The sequence below is a fragment of the Eschrichtius robustus genome, chromosome 6 (genome assembly GCF_028021215.1).
Source record: "Eschrichtius robustus isolate mEscRob2 chromosome 6, mEscRob2.pri, whole genome shotgun sequence".
Classification (NCBI taxonomy): domain Eukaryota; kingdom Metazoa; phylum Chordata; class Mammalia; order Artiodactyla; family Eschrichtiidae; genus Eschrichtius; species Eschrichtius robustus.
Genome location: NC_090829.1, coordinates 65,659,695 through 65,687,581, shown reverse-complemented (window position 1 = coordinate 65,687,581; position 27,887 = coordinate 65,659,695). Strand labels below are relative to the sequence as shown.

The 27,887-nt window shown below is 38.3% G+C and overlaps 1 protein-coding gene across 2 annotated transcripts; it reads right to left on the bottom strand.

Annotated features, from left to right (window-relative positions):
• Positions 1-415: 415 nt before the first annotated feature.
• Positions 416-27,887, bottom strand: KNG1 (kininogen 1). Of its 2 annotated transcripts, XM_068546420.1 has the most exons (11): positions 27,481-27,860; positions 25,148-25,258; positions 24,492-24,576; positions 21,004-21,176; positions 19,777-19,884; positions 10,743-10,827; positions 9,700-9,872; positions 4,273-4,380; positions 4,068-4,154; positions 2,608-2,685; positions 416-648 (listed from the first exon to the last, which is right to left on the bottom strand). In XM_068546420.1, the coding sequence occupies exons 1-11, from the start codon at positions 27,670-27,672 to the stop codon at positions 568-570; spliced, it is 1,281 nt and encodes a 426-aa protein (XP_068402521.1). In that variant the 5' UTR covers positions 27,673-27,860; the 3' UTR covers positions 416-567. The 2 variants fall into 2 exon arrangements, with proteins under 2 accessions (XP_068402521.1, XP_068402520.1); XM_068546419.1 differs by lacking the exon at positions 416-648 and having other exon boundaries at positions 1,437-2,685; positions 27,481-27,887.

Here is a 27,887-nt window from a genome sequence, read left to right as displayed (position 1 = left end):
TGAGACTTAATATTTTCTGATAATGAGAAGTTGGTAGACATCATATTAACAAAAGATTTTTTTTCTTTTTTGGTAATTACCTGGATCATAACAAATAATAATAAAACAAGACAAATTTCTCTCAGCTTTGGGCTGGGAATCAGGAGGAGGAGGAAGAAGGGAAGGGAGAAAGAGAGTCCTTTAGACTGGTGGTAGAAACATAACCCACTAACCCTTGATTGGGCACCCGTGACGAGGTCTCTGTGGTGGGGAAGCCCCACCAAAGGGATCCTTTCTTGGTGAGCATGAATGCTTCAGGGCTGGGCTGTGAGCTCCAGGGCAGAGCTCTAGTGCCCGCTCTCTGATCAGCTCGACTTTGCTGCAGGTTGGTTGTGACTGAAAGGAGACCGCTGTGAATTAACTAGGAGGGAGAACATCAAGTCGGAACTTTATTTCACCCAGCCACAGAGGGATAAAATGGCATTCTTCTCTATTTAAATTCTATCCCATCTTCTTGTCCTTCCATGCAGGGCTGCTGACAGAGGTTGTCGGGGCAATTGTGCCAGGTGTGGAGATTCTGTCCACCAGTCAATTGACCTCACTCTCAGATGTTGGCTCTGCCCCTGTCTCTTGAGGTCGGCCCTTGTACTCGCAAGACTTTATGTGCCTCTGTAAGTATAGTAAAACTCCATTAATCTGATGTTATCATTCAAAAAGAGAAAAGTGAAACCACCAGTTGACAAGATGAGACTTTTTCCTGACATCATAGGTTATTTATTTGCAAGTACAGATAATATTTGAAATGAAATAAAAACTCAGAGGCTCAAATGCATCCAATAAATTGAAGGAGTAGTGACACATGCATCCACAAGTGAGTGTAGCTGTATAAAGCCCTATCTGTTTCCCTAGGCAAAAGCACAGCAAGGGTTATAAAATATATGCCTCCCTCACATTAAAGATAATCATACTATTCTCTTTTGCAAAGTCCGTACACTTCAATGTTGTAGCAAAAAAAAACAATGCAATTATAAAGTGAGGCTAGAGAGGAATTTCTCATAAAATTCCTGAACAAAATTTACATCACATCTCGTGATAATCCCTTATCAATCATTAAAAAAAGATTTCCTTAAGCAGGCCTGCCTTTGTATTACTTCTTCTGCTTTCCATCCTTATCATTAAACTCAGAGCTACTAAACACTAAGGATTACTCAATCTAGCCCTGGCAACATATAAACAAACAGAAAACTCCTGTTTGAAAGCCCTGTTGCAAAGCACAGTTAATGAGTAAACAGAAGTAACTGACTTATAAGAAACACTCTCACCCAGAAGGAGAATTATCAGAATAGCTTTGTCAAGTGGGAGTAACTGTTTAATATAACTAGCCCATTTTGGAAACAGAAAGTCAATTAATTTACTTTCTCTCTCCTGCCTTTGGCCAATCTGTCTTTCTCTCTTGTCCCTCTTTGACCTCTGGAGGTTTTTATTATTGTTTTTTCCCCATTAAGAAGTTCAGCATTCAGTCTCTTGACTTCCCTTATTTTCACATGTGTTCAGGGCCCAGATGTCACAGTTTATTCAAAATGTCAAGAATCTTTGTATGAAAATTGATGATGTACGTTTTAAGGTACCCATTCGTTATCAGAAAAGCAAACTGCAGTAGGCCACAAGTCACATTAGTTTGTCCATTTTCTGTGCTAGTTGAGAAAACTCATGAGGAAGACTCAGAAAGGAGTTTGACTTCTGCGCACAGCTTTATGTCGTCCGTAGAGATTGATGGTGTCCCCATTAGGAGTCTCACCATTTCTCTCTAGGCTGTTCTGAACGTTCATGGTCTTAGTTGTATTACATCAGGATATTTGGACAATGGGGAGAGGGGATGATGAGATGTTAAAGAAATACCTGTGGCCACGTAAATTAATAAAGAGCATCAGAGAGACTGAAATCATGAAATTCTTTCATTTCTACAGTTGGATTCACTCCATTAACTGGCTTCCAGGGGCGTCCAGGACATTTGGGGGAAGTTGTCTCTGGAAAATCTGGAATCAATTTAAATGCAAGGCTATTTGGCTCTATCTGGATGTCAGGGATCCAATCATCATCACTCTCTGTGGGAGGTGGTAGTGTATTAGGCATCACAGTTGCAATGAGATCTGAGTCCTGAAAGTCAGGAGAGGTATCGGCTACACCTGGCTGGGCTAGGGAAGGGAGGGTTGTTGGCCCTTCTGTCTTCTTTCGTATCTGTGCAGAAGAGGTAGTACTATCTTCATAAAGATTTGCCCAATGCTCTGTTCTCCAACCATTGTGCTTTCCATTGTTTTTTCCTTTATTTTTATGTTTTCCGTGGCCATGACCGTGCTTATGTCCATGGCCTAGGCCATGTTCCCTTTGATGTCCATGACCCCCTTGGTGCCCATGGCCAAGACCATGACCCCTGTGGTGCCCATGCCCAAGACCATGACCCCTTTGGTGTCCATGGCCTTGGTCATGCTCATGTTTATGGCCATGGCCAAGGCCATGTTTTATTTGCTTTCCATGGCCCCAGCCATGCCCATGAGTGGGTCCTTGTTCTTTTCCTGAATCCCGCTCTTCATCTTGTACAGGTGCCAGGAAAGTGTGGGGTGGACTTACGATTGTTCCTTCTGTAGTTTTCTCTAGTTGTACTGATCGGAAAGGTGAAAAACCTGGAGGCCTTTTCATCAGTGAGGTCTAAACAGGAGATATTAAGATGAACGCATTACTGTGAAAACCACACTATCAAAGAAGAAAGAAGGGACAGGGACCTGGCAATGTTATCTCAGTTTACAGTGGGTCATGTCTTTGCCAGATTTTAAGTACTATATTATAATAATAATCCAAAAAGGATGAAAATGAATAATATTTTTTCCTTTTTTGATTGATTTTATAATTTGTAGATATTGATTCTTTTTCTTAATAATACTCTAAACTAGAAATTTTTTTCTTTATCTGGAAAAACTGGATGGTTAACTATATAATCTCTAGGGTACTTTCTAAGCCTATGATTCTGTAAGGCCATGGCACATTACTTATTAGTTGATGCTATTTCTATTAGCACAATTACTGCTTTTATCCAAAAAGGCCCTACCTGGCTTTAAGAATGGAATACATAGGCAGCATATACCACAATCACTCTGTTGAATTGAAACACATTAGAATATATATATTCATAAGCTTGAAACACAGCCTTTGTATAATGTTTGTATTAGAGTATATACATACCTACACATGGCAAAAACCTAAATGAGAACAAAGGGAGCGGAGGCAACTTGCATTGAAGATACGGATTTGTGTTTTGTTTCTATCTATACTTTCACTACCTATGAGGACGTGGCAGTCGGAGGCACTGTTTGGTGATGCAAAGAGCATGGTCTTTGAAGTCAAACAAGCCAGACCCTACTAGTTACCAGCATCATGGTGAACAGAGTGGGCTCTGATTTGACCTAGATTTGAATCCGAGCACCACTAGCTTCCCTCTCCTCATGTGTAAAATAGGAATGATAAAAGCACCTGCCTCATAGAGTTGTCAGGAGGAACATATGTGTCAGGTCCTCAGTACAGTGCCTGGGAGGGAGGAAGCACTTGAGAAAGTTATTATTCACTTTAGGACTTTAGCATCTTCGTAATTTTTAGTGTCTCAACCTTGACAGTGGGGAAAGTATTACTTACCTCCCAGGGTTCTTTTAAGAATTAAAAAAATGATGCAAACTAACGCTTCTCAAACTTGAATATGGGTATGACTCCCTTGGGCACTGTGTTAAAATGCAGCTTTTGATTCAGGAAATGTGGAGTGGAGTATGAGACCTGCGTTTCTCCCAAGCTCCTTGGATGTGCTTCACTAAGAGAGCCTGTGGACCCATGGGTCACTGACAGTGTCTGAGGAGTAATTAAGAGGACTGCTGCTCTCCTTTCTAGTCATAAGAAAAAAGAGATCAGCACAGAAATGTGAGAGTTCTCCCCATTTTATAGGATAGTCCCCCAATTCACTTAATTAGTGGTTCATTTTCAACCCCAAAATATGATTTTTCAGAATGAGCATAACTAACCCAAACCAACTGTAATTAGAATCATACCTGTCCAAGTGGTTGACAGTTGACAGTAGGGTAAATTTTTTTCTCCCAAGGTACCACGTAAACATCAGCTTTACAGTTTAGAATTAGCTATCCACGAAAACAGAAGCCAAAAGAGAGAACAGTGTTATTCATGGGATACATAAACAAACATAAAACATCATATAGGTTTCCAGGGAATAAGTAAGACTGTTGTGTTACTACTCACACTATGTTTATTGATCTCACAACTTTTGGTCAACTCTTCATTACTTTCCTTAGAACATGTGGTTTCCCTGGCCGTGAACACAAAAGAATATTTTTTTCCAGCTACCACCTGGAAAATGAATTAGTACAAAATAGGAGCTTAATTAACACTGTGTAATAAATCATATGTTTTACCATAACGGCTTTTAGGGGAGAATATTGAAATTTTAATTATACATTGACCAAATGAGAGCTACACTCAAAAAGCACAAATATTTGACAACAAAACTTTGTTTGTATGCATGTTAAAATATCTGGCTATTGGTTGGGCTCATTTCGTTTTCTAAATGGGAAAAGAAAACCAGGCTATAACTTTTATTTTTATACTTTTCTGAGTTTTATTGTTTAGCAGCTGCAAAATTCACTAGTAATTCTAAGCCTCAAGTCATAATATATAGACTCTAAGAAGAGTAGGAAGTAAAACTTAAACATTTCCTTTAAACACAACCTTATTGTCCTGCCAAATCTTGAATCAGAGAAATACTGAGTTAGTACCACTGTAGATATTATGTGGATTAAATTATGTGAATAGGAAAATTATTTGGATTTCTAGCTCCCTTCTCTGAGTTTTTTAATATTAAGAAATTATTTTAAGCTCTAGCACTCTAGCAATATTTTTAATCATTATACAATGCTGTCTTCTGTTAACATTTGTGGCCCAATTTTTTCCTTTCTTTTTTTTTGGTCTAGAAGAGGCACACTTTATTTATTTAAAAAGTAAAAATCATTGTGTGTTTTTTTTTTAATACACTGACTTCAACAAAATCCCAAGCACAGTTTTTTTTTAAAGCCTTACAGCCTTTATATACTTGAAAAACACACTTTATAAAATGTTTTAAAATTATATATGTAAATTTAAAAGTTAGGGACTTCCCTGGTGGCGCAGTGGTTAAGAATCTGCCTGCCAGTGCAGGGGACATGGGTTCGATTCCTGATCTGGGAAGATTCCCACATGCCGTGGAGCAACTAAGCCCATGTGCCACAACTACTGAAGCCCACGTGCCTACAGCCCGTGCTCTTCAACAAGAGAAGCCACCGCAATGAGAAGCCACGCACCGCAACGAAGACCCAACACAACCCAAAAAAAAAAAAAAGTTAGTTGATGTGGCTCAATTTTCAGGCTAAGTTATTCAGTATTTCGTTCTAGGATTTAAATGTGTGTGTGTGTTAGTGTGTGTGTTATGGACTGAATGTATCCCTCCCAAATGCATATATTGAAGCCCTAAGGTGATGGTATTAGGAGGTGGAGCCTTTGGTAGGCAGCTAGGTTTAGATAAAGTCATGATGGTGGGGCCCCCATGATGGGATTAGTGTTCTTATAAGAGGGAGACTAGACCCCGTTCTCTCTCTGAAATGTGAGGACACAGTGAGAAGGCAGCCATCTGCAAGCCAAGAAGACAGTCCTCACCAGGGAAACAAACTGGCTTGTTTTTGGACTTTCCAGCCTCCGGAACTGTAAGAATAAACTGCTGTTGTTTGTCACCTTGTCTATGGTATTTTGTTATGGTCGCCTAAGCAGACTAACACTGTGTGTGTGTGTGTGTGTGTGTGTGTGTGTTTAATATTAAATAGCTATCAAAAAGAATATATCACATATATCTGTTGACCTGGAGGGTTGACCATTATTGAAAAAATAAAGTTATAGGGTGATAGTATAATCCCATTTTTGTAAAAGCAAATCATAACAGTTTTTCCGATCTCTTTATGTTTTTTAAAAGCATGGAGAAATTATGGTGGGAGGAGGATGAGGAGAGCAAAGAGTCACAGGAAGAACTAAACTCCTCCTCTACATTTTCTGGCATCATTTTGCTAGGTAAGCACAGTTAAATTTTTAGGACAAATTTGATAATTAACTTTTAAAACTCCAGATATGTATAAGTTGGGCAGAAAGGTTCGAAAAGCGTTTTAGAGTCTATACTTTGGTGATCATGAATTTTGTTGCTTATTTCAGAGTATACTTTAATCCAGTTTGTTTGACATTACAGTTGATCAATGTGATGTCACCTAAGAAAGCTGACAATATATGACACAAACTACAGCTGTTGGCTCAACACTATTCAAGGTCCAGAGGGGAGGAATAAAGTAGACCTAATAACATCTTCTGTTCGAGGGCCTCAAGATCGCATCCATATTGCCATTCTTATCAGGTGTCATTCTTATCAGAAGTCTTCCCTGTTTAAGCCCATCCTGCCCAAGTTTTGTTTTTAAGGTAGAGAACACTATGTAGCAATATAAGTTCCAAGTGCATTAAAACATTTAAATTAAAGTAATAAACTAGAAAGATATAATAAACATTCATCAGTTCTCAGGATGATGAAGGCTTTTTGTAGGTGAAAAGCAGAGGAAGGAACCAGGAGGAAGGAAAAAAGGTCTAAATTTGACTAGACAAAAATGAAAACTGATTCTCAAAAGTCACCATAAGTAAAGTAAAAAGGCAAACTGGGAAGAATATGATGTAGGGTCAATATTCTTATACATAGAAAGCCCAACACTAAAAAACTGGACAAAGGACATGACCAGATCTTTTGGAGAAGTTAAAATGGTCATTAATCCTGAAAAAAAGTTTACCTTCATTAATAACCAAGGATACGTATGTTAAAAAACAATGCAACATCATTTTTAACCTTGCGTGTTGGCAAAGATGAGAAACAGCGATGACACCTGGTGTCAGCCAGGTGTGGGAAACATGCATCTTCAATCACTGATGGTAGGAATATAATTCAGATCAAGACCATCAACCAGTGTCTTACACCCAGGCTGTGTGAATGTAAATTGGCATAATTGCAAATCACTTGGTGATTTGTCAATTTGCATCATAAGTCTTAGACATCCACGTATTCCTTGACATTTCTAGGACTTTGTCAAAGGAAAAATCCTAATGTGCACACACAGATCCTTGAAGTGTGTTCCTCTGTGCAGAGGCAGGGAGGGACATTGACAGCAGCGGGGACAGCGGCAGTAGGGACACAGCAAAATAAACAGTATATAATAGAAATCGCAACCATTCACATGTGCAAACGAAGGATTTAAGAAATGTTTGGTATCTGAAATATGAAACCAACCTGGAATGGACATGCACCCAAATAGGACTAAACACGCGAAGCCAAGGCAAGACTAAAATTGTAAAACAAATCTAGCAATTTGGCAAATTGGTCATTTGGAGATTGGCTATTGCAAATTCATTATGGTAAGTTGATTTCCAATAATAATAAATTGGCTGCTTCTACTAAGGCTGCCTTGAGTAACTGAATTGCTCTCTTTACATGCAAAAATCAGTAAGGAGTCACCTCTTAAAAGTAAATTTGAAATTCTCACAATATTCCTGATTAATTTGGCAAGTGAAGGGATGTCATTCCCTTTCAATTTGTAGCATAATATATTGTGGTTCCCCTTGCACCCTTAGTGTAAACAAACACACACCCATTCTAGTGTGTTGACTAATTTACAGAAAGAACTGTGACTACCAAGACTAGATATTCACGCTTGAGAATGAATGGTTCTCTCCTGACAGTAACTCTCTGACATGCAATATATGGTGGAGTACGAGACTGTTCCTGCATCCTTAGGAATAAAGGAATTTCACAGAAAAGCAGAAATACAGAGTGAGAAGAAAAGCTGACAAAGACAGGAGTAGTACGGATTGGTAACTCCTTCAAGTAAGCCTAATGTGGGTCACGTGTCAGTGAAATCAGAGAGAGGAGTTAGCGACCGACCGGGACAGGAATAAGTGCCCGAGTAGGAGAGAGATCAAGTGTCAGTTTTATTTTAATACAGTTTGTTTAGGTCCTTTTTTCCCCCAGTTATAAAACTACTACAGGAAACAAGAAAGATGAAAATAAACAGCCCATTGTGCCATTACCTAAAAGCTACCACTATGAATAATCTGAAGTATTTGTTTCTTTTCAGTATTGTTTCCTGTACTGTTTTATTTTTGGTTTTTATTTATTTATTTTTTTAGGCTGCACTGTGTGGCATGCAGGATCTTAGTTCCCTGACCAGGGATTGAACCCGTGCCATCTGCAGTGGAAGCATGGCATCTTAACCACTGGACCGCCAGGGAAGTCCCTATACTTTTTTAAATAACACAACTGAGTACAGAATGTTTATTCAAGTTTATGGCCTCTTTTTTTTTTTTTTTTTACTGAAGTATAGCTGATTTATAATGTTGTGTTAATTTCTGCTGCATAGCAAAATGATTCCATTATACATATATATACATTCTTTCTCTTATTCTTTTCCATTATGCTTTATCACAGAATATTGAATATAGTTCCCAGTGTATGGCCTGTTTTCTCACTGCATATTATAACATAAGCATTTTCCACATCAAGAACTCCTCACAAAGATGATTTAGAATTGCTGCTTAATATTCCATTGTACAAATATACCAGACATTATCTGATCATGTCTATATTACTGATCATTTTTATGGTTTATTTTTTTTTGCTTTTGTAGTTAGAGCTGCAATGAATATCATTGTATTTAAAGACTCCTTCTATTTTAGATTTCTAGAAATTCAATTACTTAGCCAGAATTATAAACTTTTTTTTAGTGAGATTTTCTTCGTATTGATAGATTATGAAAATCATTTTGGTTTGCTATAGGAGTTTGGTTCTACTTTGATTACTTTTTTTAGCTTGTATTTAGGGAAGCCCGTTTTGAGGTTCCATAAAAGGAATTGTCCATGAATATATCGGTTATAGGTTATTGGAGTTGGAAGGGATTTGGGCTCTTCTAATCCAGCCACTCATTTTACAGATGCTGTGTGAGTCTGAATGATGGCCCAGGATCACCTGGGATGTAAGTGGTCGATGCCGTGGCAGAGCTGAGTCTCCTGACCTCCAGACCAGGATACTCCTTATCCTCTATTGACAGGCATGGACGGAGAGATGAATCCCCAGAGGGTACATTTGTAGGAGAGAATGACACCCCAGGCAGGGAACAAATGACATGAAGATGAATGTGTGAAGAGAGCCTGGGGGACGATTGGCTGATGTGACTGAGCGCAAGGCATTAAGTGATGTTATAATGAGAGATGAGTCTAGAAAGGCAGAGGATAAGTCTTGCTTTTCCTAGCCCTGAATTTTATTAATTATATATATAATCATTGCTAATATTTATATAGCACTTTAGATTTTGAAAAGTGATTGACATACATTATCTTTTTTAACCCTCACTGTTAGCCCTTTACGGATAAAAGAGACAATATTTTAAATGACTTGTCCAAGATCACACACCAAGCATGCAGCGAGGTTAGGACCTGAAATTCAAGTCTACCAAATCCCATTCACCAGGTATACTGTTTCCCAATCCAGAGCCAAGATTAGTGGCAAAATTAGTAAGCAATTTGCAATAGATAATCACTATTTTTGTAGCATAATTTACAGACCTGCACTGTTGCTTTTTCCACAGTGTCAATCTTGAAATAGAAGGTTCCATTATTCTCTACATTAAGCTTTGCGATGGAATGATCCAGAGGCTCCTCCAGCTCTGGGCTGTTGACAGGTATAGGTCTGGGGCAGCCAGCGCAAATCCTGGTGGGTGGTTGTACAAAATCTTCCACTGAAAGAGGCAGGTTTTATATCAGCGTGTGCACTGAAGGAGCCATCTAGCCTAGAATTGTACCTTTCCCACATGTGATCCAGCATCCATTTATAGAGGGCCACGTGGCAGCCCAAGGCCCAGCAGTGAGTGGGTGGAGGTTGCCTATCACACCTCCAACTTACTGTCTCTCCTCTTTTCCTCTCCTAAGAGCCAAGTGTGTTTAGGGAAACTTTCAATCAGAAGGTGTTAGTGACAATCAATAGGCTGCACTTTTCTTATGTTTTTGCATTTTTAATGGAAACTGTAAAAAGCAATGCTTAACGTACAGGAATGATTTTCTAGTGGGAAAATTTTAAATCCTATGATTCTGGTGAGCAGGCAACTTCCATAATGCTTTATATTGTACAATGTATACAACTATCTTCCAAATATGAGAAAAGCCAACTCTTGGTATAAGAAATACTGACTTGACCTTAAACTTGCACTATCGCCCTTTCCCCACATTATAACATGCAAGGGAAAAAACTTTAATTGAAAGGATTTTATTCTGAGTAGTTAAAAATGAGATACAGCTTCCCCAATTCACAATATCTGATGCAGGGACAGCTTGTATACAAGAAAGACCAGCTGACATATCTGAAGGCTAGCTTTGCCCAGAAAACATAAATTTTCCCTTCTGTCACCATATTCCCTTCTGCTACTTGCCGAGCAATCTCAGCTTCACCTGCTGCAGCACAGCGGGGCAGAGATGGGGCACAGTGTTCCTAGTAAGGTCTGTGGGTCATGTAGATTTTGTGGCATATCATGGGAACCAAAGCACAATATCTATGGAAAGATTTAGCCAGTTGTCTGGGACCAACGTGAGCACCAACATGTATTATCCTGTACCTGGATAAAGGTCACATTTCTGCGAGAAGGAAGCAATTCTTAGCTGGATATCCACGTATGCTTTATCTGTACATTCACCGATATTCTGGTTTTTAAAAAGCATATAAGAGCATAAATTAAAAACATTTTTAAGAATCTTTAAACGACTAGTAAAATTAAAAATAGGATGTTGACTTTGCAAATCATCACATAGAAAAAAACAAAACATAGTCTATTTTCAAAAGACAGAATAAGAAACAATGAAAAAGTAGCACCAACACCAACAACAAATACATACACACAAACACACAGAAACATGAAAAAAGATGACAAGACTATCTAATGTAGAAATAATAGCCATACAAGTGAATGGGTAACATTTTCTTTTAGCAAGACAAGGACTTTCAGATTAGGTTAAAACCAAAATCAATGTACTACATCTTCAAGAATAATAGCATATAATAAAAAAGATAAAGAAAGATTAAATATAATGGATGAGCAAAGCCACAAGAAGCAAATATGAACAAAAAAGGAGCTAGAGTCTTATTAATACTGGACAAAGTAAAATTCAAGGTAACAACTCATAAAGGTAAAAGAAAGATAATTTTATTTTTATCTAAAAGCATGGAATCAAAATGCGTAAAGCAGAAAACATATATATATAGAAATGGATAAAAATAATTGTGCTGGGAAACTCCAATATATAACTATTATACAACAGGCAAAATGTACAAAAAATAAATAAGGTCATAGAGGACTTGAATAACATAATAAAGATTTGTTGAAATGGTATTCTCCTATGATACACACGATTTAAAATGATACTCTCATAAGTACGACGCAAATAATATTTCTAATTGCTTTTATACTAGGTTACAAGAAAGTCTCAATAAATTTTGCAAATTGAAAACAATACAGGCCATGTTCTTTGACCTCAGCACCACAATGAAACAAAAAACCTCTCTAAAAATTAATAACATAAGTTTAAACAAATAAACAAACAAAAAGTACTTGGAAAAATAAACACACTTTCCTAACTAAAATCTTCCTTGATAAGGAAAATAATAAAAAACAAACTGAGAAAAACGAGAATTCCACATGTTGCCAGGGCAGCACTCAGAGTTAACTCCTGGCTTTATACACTTCCACGATTTAAAAAGAGAGGCAAGAATAAACAAAACAACCCCAACCTCAATGTTTATCTCAAGAAGTTAGAATAAGAAGAACAATAAACAGCCTTAAGGAAAACAAGAAGGAGGAAACAATAAAAATAAAAGCAAAACCGGTGAATTAGAAAACAGAAAGCACTAGCATTAATAAATAAATCCAAATAATCATTCGTGGGGTAAGGAAAAAAAATCAAATGCGTAAAAAAGGAAACCTAACAAAGGATACAGAGAAATGTAAAAATATAAGAGAATATTATGAACAAGTGTATGCTAATTTAAATCTCAAAGAAAGACACTTTTCTGGAAAACTATAAATAACCAACACTGTCTTAAGAACAAGAAGAAAACTTGAATGGACCAATGACTAAAGAAGAAATGGAGAATGCTATTATTACTCTCAATTTACATCCCATTTTTCACCTCCAAACAGCATAGATGTTTTATAGATGAATAATTTTAAAAATTAAAGAAATATATACTGTATTTCCATGCTATGTAAACCATTTCTGAATACAGAAAAACTACCCAATCATTCTATAAAAGTATATTCTGGATACCAAAACCTTAAAAAATAGAATGCACACACAAACACACACCCAGAAAACTGTTACACCACTTTCAGTTATAAATGTATATGTAGACTTCTTAACTAAACTAGGAATAGAATCCAAATGCATATTTAAAGAATAATTAACACTAAACAAGTAGAGTTTAGTTTAGGAATCTAAAGATTACTATTAGGAAAGTTGTCAAAACAGCATAGATTAAATTAGAAAAATATGATATTTCAATACATATTCTAAAGCATGTGCTAAATTCAACACCAATTCCTTATTTAAAAACAAAACAAAACTCTTTAAAGAGGAGGAATGTAAGGATGTTTCCTTAACATGAGGAAGACTATCTACCTGGATCCCATAGCAATATTATACATAACTACAAAATTCTAGAGGCTTTCTCAATAAAATCAGGAATAAAACATGAATTTGTGTGATCACCACTATTTCAAAAAATATCTCTGAAAATTTGGGTCAATTCATTGAGATGTGAAACAAAAAAATAAACACTGGAAAAGAGGAGATAGTATTATTTGCATAAGGTATTATTATAGATCTAGAACAATCAAAAGAATCAATGAAAAGACATTAGAGTTAATCAGAGAGTTCAATAAAGTTTCTGGATATAAGGTAAGTGAATCAAAATGTATACATTTGTATATAACAATAACTTATTTAAAAGAGAATGAAAGGAAAAGAAAAAAAAAGGATTTAATTCCTAATAGCAATAACCAAAAACAACAAAACAAAACCTAGTAATAACTTTAGTGAGCATTGTTCTGAATATATTTAAGAAAATCACACAACTTTAGAAATATAGACTAAAACTTGACTACATAGAGATATATACCAAGTTCTTGACTACAAAGACTAAATATAGTACATATACCAATTCCTCAAATTAATTTAGAAATGTAATGCAATTCCAATCTATGTGACAGTGTAAGTTTTTCTTCCAAACCTCTTCTAAGATTGGTTTTAAAGATATAAACACTAGAATAATAAATCATGTATTCAAACTTACTATGAAGCTATGGCTGTTAAAATACGGTAGTGTTGGTAAGAAAACAGAGAACAGATTTTTTGTAAGAAATTATTACGGGATAAAGTTTGTTGCAAATTTTGTGGAAGGAAAGACTGTTAAGGTATCTGGTTATTCTCTTGAAAAACTCAAGTTAGATACCTCACAAGATACATCACAATTAATTCCATATAGTTTCAAAAGCTATATTTAAAAATACTGACCATAGACAAACTAGAAAAAAAAAACATATATATTGACTGCTGAGCAAGTTGTAGAAAGATTCAAAAGGAAAATATTGATAGATTTGGTCACCTATAAACAAAAACTATTTGTAAGTCAGAAATACCATAATGAAAACTAAAAAGTAAATAAATGAGAAAATATGACAAAACACTGATACCTTTAAAATATAAATATTATTTCTAAGCCATTAAGATTTATCCCAAAAAGAAATGGGCAAAGGATATAGAAGACAATTCATAAATTCAACCCATAAATTTCTAATGAATGTATGAAAATATAATGCTTAAATAAATGCATATTAACTATGTTGTTGATTGAGAAAATAAAAACTAAAAATGTTTTTGTCTATGAAATTAGCTGAGTTAAAAAAATACTGAATTCTATCAAGGGTAAACATTGCTGATGGAATGTAAATTGGTGCATTTAGCAGTTAACCTATATATATATCAAGAGTTTTAAGAGCTTTCATACAATTTTATACTATGTGTAAAGCCAGGACTTTATTCTGAGAAAAAAAAAAGCCAAACAGAAATAGCTTTATTCTAAAAGATGTTTGGTGAGTTATTAATTATAATAAAAATGGAAACAACCCATTTTCTTGGTGGATTTTGAACAAATGACCAAAAATAGGAAAGTAATTAAAAAAATAATCTATGGCATCTTCACTAGGATATTAAAAGATATTTTAAAAGTTTATCAAGAGTTCTAATGACATAGAAGAATTCTTAGGTGAAAAAAATGTAGCACGTAAAATAATTACGACTACAAAAAGACAACAACAACAAAAATCACTCAAAATTGCCCATATTCCCCACCAAAACAGACAAGAGGGAAATACATTCAGATAACTTTTGGTGTTTGGGTGTGTGGTGCAACATTATTTTTTTTCTTTGTTTCTGCATTGTCTTGAAGCTTTCTATAAATGTATATTTCCAATAAAAGAACACATATATAAGAAATGTACTCCAATAAAGATGTTAAAAAAAAAAAGTCATGCTTTTTAAAGATACAGGGAATACCACACTTATAGTACCTTAATTTTGGACGAGGAGAAGGATGCTGGAGATAGCTTAGAAGTTCTCAGTATTATTAGCACATTTGGTTTACCTGAGAAACTGTTAGATCATCTGACTCCAGGGACTCACCCCAGACCAATTAAATCAGAATGTCTGGTATGGTACTGGCACAAAAACAGAAATATAGATCAATGGAACAGGATAGAAAGCCCAGAGATAAACCCACGCACATATGGTCACCTTATCTTTGATAAAGGAGGCAAGAATATACAATGGAGAAAAGACAGCCTCTTCAATAAGTGGTGCTGGGAAAACTGGACAGGTACATGGAAAAGAATGAAATTAGAACACTCCCTAACACCATACACAAAAATAAACTCAAAATGCATTAAAGACCTAAATGTAAGGCCAGACACTATCAAACTCTTAGAGGAAAACATAGGCAGAACACTCTATGACATAAATCACAGCAAGAACCTTTTTGACCCACCTCCTAGAGAAATGGAAATAAAAACAAAAATAAACAAATGGGACCTAATGAAACTTAAAAGCTTTTGCACAGCAAAGGAAACCATAAACAAGACCAAAAGACAACCCTCAGAATGGGAGAAAATATTTGCAAATGAAGCAACTGACAAAGGATTAATCTCTAAAATTTACAAGCAGCTCATGCAGCTCAATATCAAAAAAACAAACAACCCAATCCAAAAACGGGCAGAATACCTAAACAGACATTTCTCCAAAGAAGATATACAGATTGCCAACAAACACATGAAAGAATGCTCAACGTCATTAATCATTAGAGAAATGCAAATCAAAACTACAATGCGATATCATCTCACACCGGTCAGAATGGCCATCATCAAAAAATCTACAAACAATAAATGCTGAAGAGGGTGTGGAGAAAAGGGAACCCTCATACACTGTTGGTGGGAATGTAAATTGATACAGCCACTATGGAGAACAGTATGGAGGTCCCTTAAAAAACTAAAAATAGAACTATCATATGACCCAGCAATCCCACAACTGGGCATATACCCTGAGAAAACCATAATTCAAAAAGAGTCATGTACCACAATGTTCACTGCAGCACTATTTACAATAGCCAGGACATGGAAGCAACCTAATTGTCCATCAATAGATGAATGGATAAAGAAGATGTGGCACGTATATACAATGGAATATTACTCAGCCATAAAAAGAAACGAAATTGAGTTATTTGTAGTGAGGTGGATGGACCTAGAGTCTGTCATACAGAGTGAAGTAAGTCAGAAAGAGAAAAACAAATACCGTATGCTAACACATATATATGGAATCTTTAAAAAAAAAAATGGTCATGAAGAACCTAGGGGCGATACGGGAATAAAGACGCAGACCTACTAGAGAATGGACTTGAGGACATGGGGAGGGGTACGGGTAAGCTGGAACAAAGTGAGAGTGTGGCATGGACTTATATATACTACCAAATGTAAAATAGATAGCTAGTGGGAAGCAGTCGTATACCACAGGGAGATCAGCTCGGTGCTTTGTGACCAGCTAGAAGGGTGGGATAGGGAGGGTGGGAGGGAGGGAGACACAAGAGGGAAGAGATATGGGGATATATGTATATGTATAACTGATTCACTTTGTTATAAAGCAGAAACTAACACAACATTGTAAAGCAATTATACTCCAATAAAAATGTTAAAAAAAAAAAAAGACTTAGGGCTTCCCTGGTGGCGCAGTGGTTGAGAATCTGCCTGCTAATGCAGGGGACACGGGTTCGAGCCCTGGTCTGGGAGGATCCCACATGCCGCGGATCAGCTACACCCGTGAGCCACAATTACTGAGCCTGCGCGTCTGGAGCCTGTGCTCCGCAACAAGAGAGGCCGCGATAGTGAAGAGGCCCGCGCACCGCGATGAAGAGTGGCCCCCGCTAGCCTCAGCTAGAGAAAGCCCTCGCACAGAAACGAAGACCCAATACAGCCAAAAATAAATAAAAAAAATAAGACTTAAATGTTCAGTATGTACACTGTTGGATGCTGCAACTAAAAAAAAAAAAAAAAAAAAAATCATAATGTCTGGGGGAATGATCTGGGAATAGGTGTTTTTTAAATCTAGGGTAGCGCTTCTAAGGTGCAACATGCCCTGAGAACTACATTGGAAAACCCTTAAATCAGTGCTTTCCAAACTTTAATGTGCAGATGAATCACCTGAGAACCTTGTTAATATGCAGATTCTGATTCAGTAGCTATGGGTGGAGTTGAGATTCTACTTTGCTAAGAAGCTCCCTGGTGATGCTAATGCTTCTGGTCCATGGACCACACTTTGAATAGCAAGGCCTTAAATCTCACCAATTGTGGGCAAAATATTTCATGTCCTTTAATTACTGTAACAACTCTGTGATATAGGTGCTATTACTCTTCACGATTTTACAAATGAGGAAGTGAAGGCTCAGAAAAGTTATACCAAATCTGACTGGCTTTGTGACTCCAACCAGCCTTTGCAACTCTCTGTGTTGCAAAGAGAAAACTCAACTGGGGGTTTATAAACAGATGCAGCAAGATTAAAGCTAGATAACATTTAGGCCTATATAACCTCAAATGGCTAAGCATAAAAAACAGAAGATGTTAATAGATGCTTAAAAGGCCAGACTCAACTCAACCTGACAAAATTAAATAGTGGCTAGAACCTATGTGTTTAGAGGGTTCCTCTCTCTCTCTCCTTCTCTTTTATACTATTTTTAAAAATTCTGGTAAAATATATATAATACAAAATTTGCCATCATAACCATTTTTAAGTATATAATTCAGGGCCATTTATTACATTCACAGTGCTGTGCAACCATCTCTACTATATTTCCAATAGTTTTCATCACCCCAAACACAAATTCTTAAGCAAAAAATCCCCGTTCTCCCTCTTCCCAGTCCCTGGTAAACTCTAACCTACTTTTTGTCTCTATGAATTTATGTATGTTGGATAGTTCATATAAGTGAAATCATATACTGGTTGTCCTTTTGTGTCTGGCTTATTTCACTTAACATTTTCAAGGTTCATCCGTGTTGTAGTATATATCAGAATTCCATTCCTTTCTATGGCTAAAGAATTGTTATATACATGTCACATTGTGTTTATGCATTCCTCTATTGATGAACATTTGGGTTGTTTTCCACCTTTGGCTATTGTGAATCATGCTGCAGTGAATATTGGCATATAAGTATCTTTTTGAGTCCCTGTTTTAAATTCTTTGGGGTATATATCTAGGAGTATAATTGCTAGGTCATATGGTAATTCTACATTTAACTTTTTGAGGAACTGCCATACTGTTCTCCACAATGGCTGCATGATTTTACATTTCCATCAGCAATGTACAAAAGTTCCAATTTTTCCACATCCTCCCCAATACTTGGTATTTTACAATTTTTAAAAATTACAACCATCCTCTAGGTGTGAAGTAGCATCTCATTTGTGGTCTATATTTACATTCCCCCTGATGGCTAATGATGTTGAGTATCTTTTCATGTGCTTTTTTGGCCATTTGTATGTCTTCTTTAGAGAAATGTCTCTTTAAGTCATTTGCCCATTTAAAAATTTTGTTGTTGCACTGTGGAAGTTTTTTATATATTCTACATATTAAGCCCTTTTCAGATATATGATTTGCATATATTTTCTCCCATTTTGTAGATTGTCTTTTCAGTCTCTTAATAGTGTCCTTTTTACTTTTTTTCCCCCCATTTATGAAACAAACACATACTTAATTAGAAACATTGGGAAGTATTGAAGAGTTCCAAAAAGTATAAAAAATCAGAAAAAGCAGCCATAGTTCCAACTGAAAGTTACCCATATTTTATATTTTGGCATATTCGTTTTTCATCACTTTTTATATTTACATCTACTTTATGTACCTGAGTAAATCTGTATGTGTAATTTTGTACCGTGCTTTTCGTGTTTTTTACTTAACATACTGTAACCATTTTACTAGGTCACTGAAATCTCTGCAAACATAATTTGAATGGCACATATTCTACTGTATGGATATACTGTAATTTACTTAATCATTCCATATGTTGAAAATATGTTATTTCTAATATTTTCCTATTAATAAAAAGTCAAAATTAACATCTTGCTGCCTGGATTTCTCATTTTCTTCCCATATAATGGACTTTGAGAAGTAGAATGACTAGGTCAGCGGTCCTCAACCTTTCTGGCACTAGGGACCGATTTCGTGGAAGACAATTTTTCCGCAGATGGTAGGGGGTGGTGGGGTGGGGGAGATGGTTCAGGCAGTAATGGGAGTGATGGGGATCCATGGGGATCGGCAGATGAAGCTTTGCTCACTCGCCCGCAGCTCCCCTCCTGCTGTGTGGCCCGGTTTCTAACAGGCCTCAAACCGGTACTGGTCCACGGCCCAGGGGTTGGAGACCCCTGGACTAGATGAAGGGACTCGCAGCCACCCCTTGCTTAAAGCACAGCCTTCTGCTAAAATGCAAATAGCCCTGGGAAGGTCATCATGCCTTATCATCTTAACATGCACTAACTCCTGCCACCTTGAGATGCTCTCTTTTAACATAATTTTGGTTCAGGTAATAAGATATCATCCTGGAAAGGGTCACTAAGGGAGAGAGACGCAGGATGTACTTAGTAAAGATAAAAGTAGGGGAAGGAAGGTGAGACAACAAGCAGAGACAAGTTGGAAGTGAAGGATTGTCCTGGGTAGAGCTCGGGAGCCTTGTAAGGACACTGAGCACATGGGGAGGAAAGGAGACAGGAAAGCGTGAAGACATGAAAAGACAAACTTGACCGTGGCATCATTTTGTCTCAGGCTATTCCTAGTCCCTGGTTATATCTGTAAGTGCTTATTGCCAGATGTACAGACTCTGACCAGCTGGGTAAGCAGCTTGACCAGTGATGTGAACTGTAGAGTCCCAAGTGAAAGTGAATGTGAACTGGCGTATGTCATCAAAAATTTTAGTGACCGAGTCTTCCTCCACAGCTGAGAGTTCCCACACCTGTAAATACTGGACACAAAAGGCTAAGAACTTTATAATTAGATTTTCGCCTACTTACACCATTTGAAAGGGACTTGCAGTCTGGAGTTAAGAATAGAAAATTCTCCTTGGAACAATTAGTCTGCACAATTGAGTAAGTAATTTCATAGTTCCATCCAGCCACCACCTGAAACGATTTTGGATTGAATATTTAAAGGGCAGTTTAAACATAATTCACAGTGTTAGGAGGAGCTTAGAATACTGCCTGATATTTCATAAGTGCTCAAAAATACAAACTATTATTATTACTAGGCAAAAGTCATTACTGAATAAATATTGAGCACATTATGACTCTCACACCCTTCAACACAACACACACACACACAGCTACACATCTGAAAATGAAAAGCAATTTGTAGATGGAGTTACTGTATTTCCTTAAATAAGACCTAGCAATATTTCCTCTGCCAGGCAACAGGAAAAAAATGATCTGTTGAATTTTGTAAAATATTAATAATGCTTTTCTAGATGGATAAAGAAAACTTTGGAGCTGGAGTGGCCTTGACCAGTAGGTCCTTAGGTTCTCAGACTGCCAGACAGTAAGATTTCTCCTGCTTTATCTGGGGTGGGTCCCACGCTGATAGCTGGATATGGACAGAATTGAGTAGAGCATGCATCTTGCATGAAGGCAAGTCGGAAGGTCAATTAAAAGCAGGAAATGCTACTGACCAAAGTGGGTCCCTCATAATTAGAGGCTGAAATCCAAGGGGCCCAGTCAGCTGTCAGTAAAGTCTTCATGAACTGAGGCAACGGAAAGACCAGATTTACAAGTATTTGCTTTTTTCTCTGCTGAAACGGAAACCATAATTTAGAGGGTACCCAGCAAGCTTTGCCAACTATTTTAGGTACAATTTAATATTGGGGGGCCATGTTTGCCTCATAATAGTTAGGTGATGAGAGAGTCTTCTTAAAACCCTAAAGCCAGAATGACTTTTCCATTTCACCATCTCCAGGAGAACATGCAATGCTCAACACCCATTCATTAAAAATAAATCTCCCAGGAAGGGGTCTGATTAGGCTCCCTTTCCCCATTTACATACTGCAGTATCCAAATCATTGTGCCTGAAGAGAAAGCCTTTGCATCCTGAGCTAGTCGTATGAGAACATGAAAGAGTTCCTCACCACCACCTGTGGAATCATATGTTTTCCTCTGGCCAAAGGTTTATTTTAGGTAATGAAACTCTAAACCATAAAGATCTAACAAATTTTAACAATACTATGACATGGGAAAAATTAAAGAACAAACCTGTCTTTGGGCCCTTTTTACTTCTTTAAGATCAAAGAGGTGGGGGTGATCGGTGTTGTTGTTAAAGTGTTGAATGGCGTGTCTCAGAACAGGTTCCAAGTCGGGGCTTTCGGTTGATATGGGGTGCAGGCAGCCAAGGCAGTCGTACTGGGCTGTCACCACGGGGCCCTCGGCTTGACAAAGAAAGAGCAAGCAAAAGGGCAATGTTAACGAGCAAAACCTGCATTCACATACATTGCCCTAAATAAGTCAGATAATTTGGAAGGCCCTGATAAGCAGACTTTCCAGTAAGTCCTAGTATGCACTAGAAAAAGAGAACACAAGACTTAATGATAGGGAAGACCTATCATTCACTTAGGGACATCTTATATGCATCCTATTGTGCATAATTATTTTAAATTTTTTTTTGAAGTCATTTTAAATTACAGAAGTGATACACGAATTTATCCTCATAAAAATTAAAATATTACAGATGTATTTTTATTTCTTTTTCAGCGTTAGCCGAAGCTCCTTGAAGCCGGGAGCAGGAGGTAATACATTTTGTATCCATTCAATCCAACAAACATGTATTTCACACCTGCTATAACATGCCCTGTGTTGAGCATGGCTGCGTGGATGCATTAATTCGTTAGTAATGGTCACTGCCATGAAGGAGTCGGGCAAAGTCAAGGGGGAGAGACTGAACTGGAGATGGATGATTTCAATATAATTCAGCAAGAGCTTGGAAAAGCAGGAGCCCAGAGTGAGCCCAGGGAAGCCTTTCCTGAGGAGAACACGCTGAGCTAAGAAGGGTGAAGAGCAGTCAAGGTCAACCTCTCAAAGCAAGGTGTGAGGCCTGAGGAGAAGGGAGGGACGGCTCCTGAGGAAGAAGGATGAGGCAGGGACCGTGGTGTACACACATCTTAACCAGAGCTTATAGCAGGAGGCAGGGAGGGGTGGTTTGAAGTTTGAGCAGTCTGAAGAGAGGCCTCTGCTGTGGAGTCTGGGCTGTGCTCTCTAGGCAGGCATTCCTAACTATTTTCCTGGGTCATAGGCTCCTTTGATGACCCTAATGTAAGCAATGGCGCCCTCTCCTGGAAGATGCACATACTCACAACCTTCTCCACTTCTGGGCATTCCTAGACCCTCTGAGGTGAATTAAGAATGGTCCCCTGGGGGCTTCCCTGGTGGCGCAGTGGTTGAGAATCTGCCTGCTAATGCAGGGGACACGGGTTCGAGCCCTGGTCTGGGAAGATCCCACATGCCGCGGAGCAACTAGGCCCGTGAGCCACAACTACTAAGCCTGCGCGTCTGGAGCCTGTGCTCCGCAACAAGAGAGGCCGCGATGGTGAGAGGCCCGCGCACCGCGATGAAGAGTGGCCCCCGCTCGCCACAACTAGAGAAAGCCCTCGCACAGAAACGAAGACCCAACACAGCCAAAAATAAATAAATTAATTAATTTAAAAAAATTAAAAAAAAAAAAAGAAAGGTCCCCTGTAAGAATGGGGAGCCACCGAATGGGTTTTAATAAAATGATGTAAAATATTTTAAAAAGGAGAGAGTCTGTGTTAAATCACCACTGTTCATGACACACAGCCCTGACTCCCTGGTCAGTAGCACTACATGTGGCAAAAAGGGGAAGAAATGAAGGAGTCCTGGGCCCCTTGGCCCCGGGGCTCTCACAGCCCGAGGATGTAAGATCCCCCAGTCAGCAGTTCAACGCAACCCCCCTTGCAACTGTTTCTCGGCATTCTATCCATAAGTTTGTGTCAGGAAATGACATACTGTGTGAAAATTCATAGCTTTCCCCCCTCCTTTCTTTGTAGAAGTTAGGTTGAATCAGGGTAATGGGCAAAGTTAAAAAACTAGAGGGAAATAAATAAATAAATACTGTTGAAATAATATTTACATTTTTTTCCGAGAAAAATATACAGACCCTTTGAATAAAATTGTTTCTAAGATGGTTTCTGTTAAAAAAAACAAAAACAAACAAAAAAAAAAAATAGAGGGGATGACATGGGAAAGATGAGAGAATTACCGATGGGAAAACAAAACAAAAAAAGATGAACACAGGAGGTGAAAGGGAGAGATGGAGAAAAGCCCAGAGGCTGGTTTGCCTGACCTCAAGGGCAGCTCCCACTGGTGTAGGGGAAGCGATGGAGCAGCCTTTGAGGGTGAGACGAGCAGGGAAAGATGCAAACTCAGTTTTTCTGGGTGACAATGATTTTCCACCCTGCCTCAACATTTCCAGAGAGATTTTTAAATTAAAATGTTTCAAATTTTGAATTCTGAAACATATCTGGCCAAAAAGGTTTCAGAGAAGAGATTGTGGACCTAGCACTAATTTCTGAAGGTGTGGCAAAGAGCTTTTTCTCTCATGGTACATAACGTGCTCTGCTCTGGATAATGTTAAAATGTGCTTACGAGATAGAGTTCTTAAACCAAATAATAAAAAGCTACCCCTATCAAAAGATTTTAATTACTTGTGATTTCTGTTTTGGACTATTTTTCTTTGAATGCAACTTCTTGCAGGAATGGAAACTCAAGGAATGTAGTTTTTGTGGGTACCATATAGAGGATTAAGGCTGGAATAGAAGGATCCCTACTACAGTGGGGTTCAATAGCGTGGCTGAAGATGCTGTTCTGCAGCTCACATACAAAAACGTTATCTTGCAGAAGGCCAGTTCCAGGATGCCTTTTGTGACTGACTTCACCTAGACGTGCCCATCCTTCTGTACGTGGCACCTCTGTCACAAGAGGGAAGGAGCTAACAGTGGTTATCTGTTGATAAGTTTCTCCATACTTAGATTCTAAAGGAATATCGTTTATGGAGGGTCTATTCCACCAACTCTGCTAACTGCTAGCTGTGGGGTCTTGGGCAAGATATTTGACTGCTGTGGGCCTGTTTCCTCATCTGTGAACTGGGGATATTAACATTTGCCTCATAGAGCTGTTCTGAGGATTAGATATGTTAATACACATGAAGTGATTAGAACTCTGGCTGGTAATAAGGGCTCAATAAATGTTAGCTATTATTACCTTTATCTTGATTATCATTAATACCTTATTATGATTACATCTTCAGGTGTATCATCTAGTTTCATTCTAAACAATTGTGCAAAGTGGGAATTACTGTGATCTCCTTTTATAGGTAAGGAAAAGGAAAGCCAAGAAGGTGAGAGCTTTGAAAGATTCCAGGCCAGATCTGACCTCAAAGCCTGTGCTTCTCTCACTCTAGGACGCTGCCTACAGTTGAAGCCAGTTCTGTGTCTTCTCATCCTTTTGCACACACCTAATACAATGCTGCTCTTGAGGAAGAGAATCAGGAAAGCGCCGAGGGGCGTGAGCCCGGCCCCACCTCAGGACTCTGCCGCTCCACCCCTCCAGCGCCCCCTCAAGGCTGCAAGGGGTATCGCCACTGCTGCCCTCCCCGGGAAAGAGGGGTCTTTGGTGCCACACGGAAGACGTTCATTTTTCCCCAGGGCAGCACCACCAGGCACAGCAGCTACCTGGAGTAATCTGACAGGTCTGGGTAGCCACGGAGAACTTCATATTCCCCCTCTTCGCCACCGTCGCTGTGCATTCCCCTGTAGCCTAAGAAGAAAAAAAAAAAAAAAAAAAAAGATTTATCTTAATCTTTCAGATGAAATCCACCTGGTACTATTGCTAAATACGGCTTTCCTTTTTAAAACCTTGTCAAGATTTTTTTTTTTCTAGCAGAGTTTTGAGACACTCTGAATGAACGTTTTGCAGCCTAATCATTATTTTATACAAGCCACTGATATTCGTGAGATATTGGAGGAAAGGCAGTTTAAATGGCGAGGTTTTAGAGTATGAATCTTTGTTTTGAGCCCCGGAGATATTTCTATTTCATCAAGATGCACACAGTGCCTGAGAACCAGCCTGCTAAACCGTCCTCTTGATTTACCTTTCAATTTCAGTGTTCAAACTGCATACAGGAAGCCAGGGTTTTGACACTGAAGAGGTGGCTCCCTGGACTGTGGGGAGAGTGGCTTGCTTCCTGGCAGGTACCATCACGCTCTCCCTCAATTACGGCCCAACAAGAAGCTGTGCTGTGCCAGGGCAGGGTAGGCGTTAGGTTAAGACAGCCCTTGGTAAACTTGGCCGAGCAAACTGGAGGCTCGGAAACTGTCAACACACTCACAGCTTGTGCAGAGTCACCGTAGTCACAATCCTGCCAGGTTTTGTCACTTTGAACAGGACAGTCGCCTTCCTTGATCTGGTACTTGAAGGAATAAAACGTGTCGGGATCATCCTGAAAAACAGCAACCAAAGATACGTACGGTTCATCTAACTGACCCAACAGCAAATCATTTGAGTGGGATCTGGGGCAGTTATATTTGATCTTGATTTAATTCAATTAAGGCAAAAACATTTATTAGAAATATTGAAAGTTTATAAATATTTACTTGGAAGAATGTTCATAATATACTATTTACAAATATATATATATTTAAATTACAAAGTAGATCCATAGTTTTAGCCCATTTTTGTAGAAACCAATTTATATGTAAATATATATAAAATTTTTTTTTTTAAGTCTGGAAAATTATGCAGGAAAGCTGTTAAAATGTGCGTCTTTCAGTGGTGGGAGTACAGTTCTCTTTCACTTTCTTCTTTCAACAAACATTCCTGAATTGTCTATGTTTTTTTGAACAAATATATATTATTTTTACCGTTAGAAAACAAACCAGAAGACTTTTTTCATTAAAAAAAAAAAGTAACAATTATCTGGATGGTGGGAATAATTATGGGTAATTTTAGTATTTTTATTGGCATTGTTTTGTTTTCTATTTAATATAGCATGACATGAAATAATAAATTTTTAAAGTATAAAGGTGCTGACTTAGATGAGCCTTCAGATGCAAAGTCCTGGTGTGTCAGAACAGCAAGGGACCTCAGAGGGGATGTTGTCCATCTTCTCAGTTTGCAGGTGAGAGAAAGGAGGCCCCAGGTAGATGGTGTATGCCTTAGGCAGCCTCCCCACCTTGGAAAGGCAGAGCCAGCTCCGGATGGCAGGTCTCCTGACTCGCCAGGCAGTGCTCTCTCCACAGTGTTTGCATTTGGGAGATGATGGAATCAGACAAGATAGACTCCAAGGTTCCTTCCAGGTCTCAGATTTTAATAAAACCTAAGTGGTCATGGTACAGGCAGTCCTCACACAGCAAGGTAGAGATAAAGAGTGATTCTATGGACATTTTAGAAAAAAAACCCACATTTGCCATGGATGTCTGCCAATAAAGACTACAACCACACTAGAGAACACTAGGACTCACAGGACTGCACGAGTTTGTGAAACAGAAAGGCCAGACTTTCAGAAAACAAACAAACAAAAACATACCTACTGGACTTTTTCCTTTTTCCTTATCATATCAAATACGTGGGGTTTTTTTCCACCAAAGTAATCAATTGCTTAACTATCACAGAAACACAATGTTTTATAGTGAAATTCACCTAAACAAACGATTGAAAGATTTGTAATTCTTGAAGTCACACACCCTGTCAGGGTTTGTCTCCATCCTGAGTGCATCAATCAGTGATTTTAAAAAAATGCTAAAAACCAAGTAGAACATGGCTGTCACCTTGATGCATTCAGCCATACGGACTTCATGGTAGGTATTTTGTCCAATGCAGTTGAACCAAGTTAATCTCATTTCTGACTCCCCTTAGACAAACCTTCCCTTTCCCCTAGCTTAACTGAGGTATAATTGACAAATAAAAATTGTATATATTTAAGGTGCACAATCTGATGAATTGATACACATGTATATTGTGCAATGATTACCACAAACAAGCTAATTAACACACCCATGACCGCACATACTTATATTTTTGTGGTGAGAATACTTAAGATCCAGGTGTTCAACAAATTTCAAGTGTACAATAAAGTATTATTAGCTATAATCACCACACTCTACATTAGATCCCCAGGACCTATTCATCGTATAACTGAAAGTTTACACCCTTTGACCAGCATCTCCCCATTTCCCCCACCTCCCAGTCCCTGGCAATCGCCATTCTACTTTCTGTGTCTGTGAGTTTGAATTTTTAGACTCCACACATAAGTGAGATCATATCATACTTGTTAGACGTACCCCTTTAAGAACCCACTTCCCACCTGAGGTTTGGAGGTCTTCATATTTTTGTCTAGGACTGGTCACCCAGTAAATCCTCTTGCTGCAGCCTGACAGAGTTCCTGGATTCTCCCACTCTGCACAGTCCCTTTGAAATTTCTCCATCTACCTTTGTTTCTTTTCACCCTAGGATATGCTGCTCTGATCACCCAGGACTAGTCATACCTTTCCCTTCACCCCCAGGCCAGAGAATGGTGTTGGTCTTTTCTAAGAGCTGAAAGCTTCCCTTTTATTATCAGTTCTTTGGTGATTGGGGTGCGTGTGTGTGTGCGCGCGTGAGGCCTGGGCTCCAAGTGACAGCACAAATCCCCAATGACCTCAAGGTTAAACACAGCTCACTCACCGTCCTGATGACCTCAGTTACGCGGTACAATACAAATTGGTTGCCACTTTTGTTTCCACTGTTATATTTCTTCAGAGCAGTGTCCACAGCTTTAAATACATCCTGGTCGTTGCAGTCGATTTCTTGCGAGGACTCCTGGGTTAAACTTGGTAGCAGCCTGGAGCAAAGAAAAAGGATGGTGATTAATTTCATGATTTAAGTCTCCCTCTGGGAGTTTCACCAAGAATTGGGAGCCAATTAAGTTGCTGATTTTAACTATCTTCAGCCTCTATCTCCTCAGGGCTCTCCTCTTGCTGCCTCAGTGCTCTGGGGGCCTGGCTAATTCCTGCTGCCATGCACTATTTGCTTATTCCAAAAGGACAAATGGCCCTGCTGGGTAATCCAAGCAGATTTCAGGCTGAAACATT